This window comes from Ammospiza caudacuta, chromosome 6, assembly GCF_027887145.1.
Source record: "Ammospiza caudacuta isolate bAmmCau1 chromosome 6, bAmmCau1.pri, whole genome shotgun sequence".
In the NCBI taxonomy this organism is placed as follows: domain Eukaryota; kingdom Metazoa; phylum Chordata; class Aves; order Passeriformes; family Passerellidae; genus Ammospiza; species Ammospiza caudacuta.
In genome coordinates this window covers 25,400,454-25,408,754 of record NC_080598.1, presented here as the reverse complement: position 1 = coordinate 25,408,754, position 8,301 = coordinate 25,400,454, and the positions used below count along the sequence as shown (strand labels likewise).

General features: G+C 39.1%; 1 protein-coding gene across 1 annotated transcript in view; it reads right to left on the bottom strand.

Moving 5' to 3' along the window:
- Positions 1-5: 5 nt before the first annotated feature.
- Positions 6-8,301, bottom strand: part of HSD17B12 (hydroxysteroid 17-beta dehydrogenase 12) — an 81,904-nt gene continuing 73,608 nt past the window's right edge. Inside the window, 3 exon segments of the mRNA XM_058806366.1 lie at positions 6-1,677; positions 1,815-1,964; positions 8,163-8,228. Coding sequence (XP_058662349.1) covers positions 1,573-1,677; positions 1,815-1,964; positions 8,163-8,228 — 321 coding nt within the window. The 3' untranslated portion in view covers positions 6-1,572.

Here is an 8,301-nt window from a genome sequence, read left to right as displayed (position 1 = left end):
AAGACTCAAGAGTAATTTCCATTTTATTTGTTTTACAAAGTCAAAAACATACAGATTTTTTAGTCCAATGCTTTCACATCAGATACAGAGCAAACCAAATCATGTGCTCATAGAGAACTAATACCACCAACTTCACCATCCCTGTTCCAAAAAATTAAGAAAACTATGGGATAGGATCTGCATCTCAGATTTGATCAGCACCATTGCATCGGTATTCAGGTTTTTTCAATGTACAGAAATGTTAGCCCCAAATCATGTCTCAGTGCAACACATCTTACTTCAAAATCAGAGCTTGAAATTATTCTTTGAAAGACAGAAAAAACCCACAGAAAACAGTGGTAGCTGCTTGCAATTTCATTTGCCTTGCAAGTTTTACACATTTTATGTTTATAAAAAGGAATGTTAGAAACCAAAATCTTTAACAAAGTAGGTAAACACAGACAACAGCAGTGCAGACTTCTCATGTACTCTGATCCCTGTGTCCAGGAGTTAGGTAACTTGAGCCTTATAGGAACATTCCACTTTGGAACAGAACCATGAAAAAGACCAGTTAATTTTAATGCAATTAAATTAAAACTGTTCTACTCTTCAAGACATTTCCTGGTTCTCATTTTTAAAGCCATCTACATATTCAGGAGTCACATTTCAAAAGAACTCACCAGAAAGACAGACTGATACATAACTTCAAAAAGAATTTAAACCACCATTGCTAACAAGGAGAGTAACTCATTTCAAGCTCTGGATTTGAAGTACCCATAATCTTTTACATAGCAACCAGCATGTAACATGTAACTTGTGACATTTATCTACATTGTGTTATCACCACCTATTACAAAGAGCAGGCACTGAACTTTTAAAAATGTTATTACAAATCATGAAGATTACATATTACTGAAAAGTTAGAATCCATATTCAAGACCCAAGATTTTAAATGCTTTTTGCAGTGTTACTTTATGTATATATTTATAGATGAGCTATTACACTTATTTCTGGTTTTGGCCCATTTCCCTCAAGTTCATAACCAAAAAAATCACACTGGACCATGTAAGCAGGGGAGCACTCATGAGCTGACTCATAGTGCAGAATCCTTGCAAGTATCCAAAACCTGGGCTTCAAGAGGTCAATACTCTGGAAATAGTACTAGGTTACCTTTTAAAATAATTATGCTCCCTTTCCTCTCCTGCCCACCTGCCCGGGAATATATGAGAACTACTTTTTTTTCTGCCCTTCACCCATGAACACAAGAATAGATATGATGGACACTATATAACCAAGATGTTCCTCAAGAGCGTGATGTCTGATCAAGTCCATGAAAGTATTTCATAAAGCACAATGCAATTTTAGTTCAAAGCACTTCCCCCCTCATAATAGCTATAAACAAATAAAGCCTATTTTTCAATCAATATTAGAAGTCAACAGTCTTGTTTCATCTGTATCCTCAAAACAAGACTGTTCTCTTGTTAGAAAGCACACCTACGATTGGAGATGTTTAAACATTAAGTCTACTTGATGTTGCAGCATGGTGTGGAACTTGCAGGAGTCCCAGGTTCCCAAGGTCAAGTTGCTTCCCACTTACTTCTCCTTCATTTTTTTAAAATAACGAGCCCGTATTTGTTTGTTTGTTTTCATTATCAAGTTAATGGCAGTAGATGTAGGTAGAAGAGAGATGACCCATCCCTAAAAAAAAAAAAAAAAGAAGAAAAATGAAAGAAGGGGGTGAGGTCTCAGCATTTTGTAACTTGTACTAATTACTCTTTTTTCCATACTAAGCACAAAGGGCATTTCAGATCCTCACATTCTCCAAGGTGACTTACCATGAGAGCATGAGGTAGGTACCCGTTGGTCTGGGACTGCAGGCCCACCGTGCCCAAGGCAGCTCTCACATACCTCTCAGGACTGGGCTTGTCGAGGGTCGGCTTGCGGATTTTGGACATTTTTGTTGCCACGTAATATGGTAGAACACTCTGCACACAGGAAAACCCATGTTAAGCAGGGAATGCTTTCAAGATAACTCACAATCCATAAGTGTAACTGGAAATCAGATGATCTGTACACTGAAATCTAGCTTAAGCCAGCCTTATTTTCAGTTCTAAGACCACAATGAGATCCCAATATAAGATCAAGAACTTTTTAATTAGATAACACATGGGTCATATTTGGACATAGTTCAATTGTCTCCTCACAGTCAACACCACCAGCTGGAGCCCCAGAGAAACCACTCTTTCAAGTGTAGAGTTGAAAAGCCATTCTTACAATTTGCCTTGTAAGCACAAAACTTCATTCCAGTTGTTTAATAGAAAATGCTGCACTGTTGTTTCTCTGTAGTCACTCCCCAACATTTGCTTGGGAAGGAGCTGCAGAACCCAGGACAGGAAATTTCACATCAAAAGCTCCTCAGTTTGGCACCTGTACAAGGTTGAGGAAGGAGAAAAGAATGTCCAGAGACTTGAAACATGGAGCTTGTAGCTCCACAGCAGGGCTTAGAGGACAGAGGAGAGTATTAGTACCACAGTGAAAAGACAGAAGGAAGGATCAAGAAACAGAGGACAGTTAAAGAGCTTTTATAGCCATGTTTGGAAGCAAGACAGAACATGATGCTAGGTCTCAGAAGTGTCTGTAGTGGAGGAACAAGAGGAAGCAGCACAGATACGTGTTGATGGAAGGATGCTGACAGAACAAAGGCGTGTCCATAGTAGGCAAGATAGACCTGGAGGATCCAAAACCACATTGCCCTTAACTCATGCTGCTGGAGAAGGAAGGCAAATGCACATGTACAGTAGGAAGCAATATTCTTTCCTCATGGTCATGCTTTTGGCAATGCTTTCAACTCGTCCTCAATTTTTGCCTCTAAAAAAGTAACCAAAAAAGCCCTGGTCTACAGCCCTGAAACAGATATTAAACATACCATAACTCAACACACCTAGAGAAGTTGGAACTTCATCACCACTTTACAAGGACCTCCTAAGACACTGTCAGTGGCTCTAGCAGTGATTCAATACATCCATCCACTACTGCCCATCTATGAGGGCTCCCACTGCCAGACCTTAACCCCAAGTGCCTGAGAGTGTGTCTACTTCTGCTAATTCATGTCCAAATGAGAATACCATCTCAAAAAATAGTCTATTTGGGCAAATAACAGTTTGTACACCTGCTTCCAATGTTAGTGTCTTAAAGAACAACCGTACATGCCTGAACTCAAAAACATCTGCTGTTACTCTCAGCAGCACAGCAGGGAAAGGGCACACAACCAGGAAACATTAGTATGTCTGCTCAGTCCTTCACCTGAGAACATAAAACCTGTGCCCTTCTGTCTATAAATAGGACTTTCAATAATCTACTACATGAGTCCACTTTCAAATGGGAAGGAAAATCATGGAGACCTAAACTTCAGAAGTGAAAGCAGCAACCACTGCCTTTAAAGTCACCAAAAGCTACAAATGCTTGGATAAGAAAACTACTCATTCTGCTACCATAGCAGCATAGGTACCTCACTTCAACTCCAGAATGTGAACTGCATCTCATTTTCAGACTGCATTTTTGAAATGCAATCTGAAAAATATTTTTAATAGTTATTATTTTAATATTTTTAAAAGTTAAATTTTAAGCTTCTTATTCACCACCAAATTATTTCTACAACATCCCCACCAAGAAAGGTACAATAGACGTGATCTATTATCTCTCTACTCAAAACAACTTCAGAAGTGAACTGCATTACCCAGTTACACCACTGGACAGCATGAAGGGGCAAACAATTGTGCATGAGGATACTTGAAAAAGCAAGCATATGGTAGCACTGCTGGATTGATCCACAGACTTCAAGGCACATAGAAACGTGGTATCAAAAGACCTGCTGAATCTATTTAGTTTTCTCCCCTTCCTTCCCACAAAGAATTCAAAGATTCATGAACTGTATCTAAAACAGGCAAAACAGATTAAAAAAAAAAAAAAAATTACTCTTTCAAGCCTTTCAGCATTTTACATTCAGACAGATATAACCCACAGTACCTGGGCAAATAACTCTCCTTTTTCAGGGAAAGCTTAGCCTACACTATAGTTTCAAAACATGCCTTAAAAGTAGCTTATGTCAGTACAATGTGTCCTGCTCACTTAAAACATTTGCTACTGCTTACGGCTCTGATGTGTATTAAAAGTGGCTCACACTCAACACTGGGTTCTTGAATATTATTTAGATGTAAGAAGTCAGATCTCAGACCTGAATAGTTAAGTCATAAGTACTCCAAAGTCAGAACAGCTTGTTTACACAATTTTATCACCTTTTTTACCTTACTTTTAAAAAAGTAAAAAGACCTGAACTCTCCAGTGTTGCCAAATAAGTTTCCTTCCCTTTCCAATGTGGGAAAAAGGAGACTGGGGAACATAAAAGGGAAACAGAAGAGTTACATCAACCAAAGCTGATCTGTATAGAAAGCTGAACAGCAAAGCAAAAATGCTTTTGAAGGAAGGATGGTAATGCCAGTAAGCATCACTTTGGTGACATCAAACTTTTGTGAATACCTGGAGATAGAGCTGGGCCTGTTCAGTGTTGTGAAAAGGAAGCTGGTGGTGACATCTTACCTAAAATTATTTCAGCAGTAGTTATGAAGATAAGAGCCAAACTCCTCTGGGTAATGCCTGATCTAATGACAAGAGGGACAACTGTCAATTTTGGCTGTAGACTGTCAGACCGGACATTAGGGAGAAAGCCTTTTCACTAGGAGAGCAATATAAAATTCAAACAGACTGTCCAGAGAGCTCAGAGCACCCCTGCCCTTGAAGGTTTCCAAGATTTGGCTGCATAAAGCCATAATTAGCCCATGACCTAGTGCCAGCAGCAATCCCACTGCTAATTGCTAGGCAATGCAGCTGCTGGGAGAGCAGGAGGTTAGGGTAGAAAACTTTCTGGTAATCCTTTTAAATGAACATTTTCATGAATTTGTGGTCTAGTATTTTATGTAGTGAATACAATAAAAGAAAGCAGATAGTGCAAGTTTCTAGCACTATACTTTTGCTATGCATAGTAATGAAGTACAGAGGGACAATGCCAATGACTACCTGAAGTTTAAAATGAGAATAAAAGAAAGGGTCAAAGAACCAAGCAATATTTCTAGACATATTAAAAGATCAAAAATTTCATAAGTCTGCAGAAATCTCTTTCAAGGGGAGATCTTTCTGAAAGTCTTGAGAAAAGACTATTGTCACCTTCTTCCTGGTTTCTTTTCTTTTGCTTTTTTTCCCTATATAAACACACACAAAGTTTTAACCTATGCTATTACTGTGCTGCTTCTGAAAAATTAAGCAGACCTATTAGCCAGAAAAGTATATTTTTATCCAAAGATGGCTACACTGCAACAAAAGCACTATCAAAACTAAGCTTCCACAGATGGTAATCCACTTCAGCAAGACACATACTTGAGGCTGATATGAAGAAATTGATAAAATCCCTCCAGCACTTTGTTTCTGCTTTCCACACAGTGCTACTCTGCAGGTATTGCATGGCAGACGTTAACTGGTTTCAATGACGATGATCTAGCTGGAAGGGCAGGTCTGGAATTAAAAGTGTAATGCTTCTGAAGGTTATAGAGATGTACTTCAAAAAATTCTAAGAGGGATGCAATCTTCCTTAGGGATTGAAGGAAATAAGTCAGCTAGTCTTCACAGGAAGATACTTGTAATATTCATTACTGGCTTATAGTGACTTAGGCTGAAAGAGGAGGACAAGGACATGGACCTGCAACAAAATTAGCGTAACAAATTGAAGCTGTGACAGCTATTGATAATCAGGCCCACATAACTCAATGGCAATTCACTGTCTACATTTAAGGGATAAAAAGCAGTGGTGTCAGGAATTCAGCATCCTAAGCCAACACCAGAGTCATAAAAAGACAGTTTACCACAACCTGTAAAGCTTTGTACAGGAAAACATAACTGAAAATACAGAAAATTAGATTAAATTCTTCATTTGTTTGTAATCCTAAAAATGTAAGACATTAAAAACCCTTTTCCTAGCTTTTCTATTCCCAAAAACGAGAAAACCTTTCCTACACTATGTACATTCATATTGTGATTAATGCCTTTATCCAGTCATGAGTTACTGGGGTATTTACAGTCTCAACAGGTACTCCTCCATAGTCATCAACAAACAGTTCTTGCTCCTCCTTCATTCTCCTCTCAAACTGCTAAGAGTACTATTTAGACAAAATCTGGGGAGGAGGAGAAAACAACAGATCCCAAAGATGTAACAGTTCCTTCACCTGCCAGCATCTGTCCCTAAGCACCCTCACACTGAAGTAACTTAGGAGCAGCTATGCCTAAGAAAACACCAGAAAACAGAGGTTGGATGTGGTACCACAACACAGGCCCCCACAAATTCACACCATCATTATTGTCAGTGAAGCTGTGTGTTGAAGGGGCCTATGGCTCAGCTTGTAGACAGACTTCAGCAGGAAGGAAGTCCACCCAGAAGATTTGATACTATTGATGTAGGAAAGGGCAATATTTTACCAGTTGCTTGAGTCTCATTTTGAGACTGTGATGTGACAGGCTGAGAGAGGGCTACATTGCATGTAGATGAAAATTATTGAAGAACAGTTGTCTGATAGTAGAGCTAAATCTGCTAGTAATACAATTTGAAAGACACTGAGGAGGTAGAAGTAATCAAGCAGGGAAGAAATGGTGAGAAAGCTGTAAGGAACTTGCCATGTGGTAAACATTGACCCATTGCAGGACAGTTTGGAGCTGTGAGAAGAGGAAGTAACAAGAAGACATGAAACACTGAAAGTTTTTCCAGCTAAATCCACTTCAAGAACTGAGAGCACACAATGCTGAACTGAGAGCACACTGTATGCTGAACCTGTACCTGTTCAGAATTCTACCTTTTTTATGCATCCTCCATTGCTGCACACTGGTCTGGCTGTACATCCCAGAGTGCTAGGGCACAGAATCAAGCACCCAGGGGAGAAGTGAAGCTTTATTTAATACCAAGTTTAAATCTAGGTTTACAGGAGGTTCCCACTAAAAGGCCGGTGACTACATGCTCACCCAACAACTGTCTTTTTTCTTAATGCAGTCCACTCTCAGGAAACGTGACAAGACATTTTATGGTGAGAAGTTCTTGTTTTGCTAAATATACTTAAAAGGAAAAAATAATCTAGCACATCAAAAAGGTAACATAACCTTAACCTGGTAACAACTTCCCTATAGTATTAGCCAGGAATAAGAGTTGTGCTCTTTTGTATAATGATTACACATTTAAAGCAGGCAACTTTGTGCTTTGTGTTTCATAAAGCCTTTGAAGTTCAAGCGGATTTGAGAACTACCACACAGAACAGAGAAATGACAGGCATGGACATAGGCAACCCTGTTTGCAAGATCCCTAACTGAACTTCAAAAAGAGTTACCATTGTCTTCACAGTGCAGGTAAGATCTCATACCACCTTCATTAAACTGATTCTTGCTCTTGAGAGGTTTAATCAGCAATGGAAGTTTCACTGTGATCAAAGCTGGAAATTCCAGCTTTGGAAGCAAACACTAAGAGTATGTGAGAAGTGATATTAAAGCAAAATCCTATAAAGCTGGGAGAAACTGGTGTGGTTTGCTTTTTGCCATGCCAAAAATAATTAAAATCAAGGAAGGTATACAAATGGGGAGGGGGCAAGGAGGGCTATGAAGCAAGACTCTTTAACAATACAGAAAATTAAATCAGTCAGTTACACATGAAGGCTCTTTGAGGCTTTTGTTCATTCTTCAACTATGCTTAGATTAGCAGTTGATTCACTGACACTGCAGGGATTCTCCTATTCCAGTTGTTAGAGCTGTTACCCATGGAATGCCTGTACAAATGCATTCCACAAGTGTATTCCAGTAGATGAAGCTTCATAAAGATGTATTCTACAGCACTGTGCACAGTTTTATGGAACACTTCATCCATAAGGGTTCAATTAGCACCATCAGCTAAAACCACACAAAAATCAAACCATGTCTTTTGTTGCTTCAAGACCCATGGTTTCAGAGTAATTTAAGAAAGCTGCTAACGGGATCAAAGGAAATCCTTATACTTAATCTGTGTCACACACTCATGAATAAGAGAATATGCTGATTCCTTTTTGTTGCCAAGACACCAATGTTGCTGTGGTAACCACACTGACATGAAACAAGCTACTCACCTGCACAATGATGCCCTTGCTCTTGTATTCTGCATTGAGGCCTCTGGAGAAGTAATCCACAAAAGCCTGCAGAGAGAAGAAAGGAAACATGCAGCAGGCTACACGTTACAATGGAAACTCTAGTATAACAGTTTTGTGT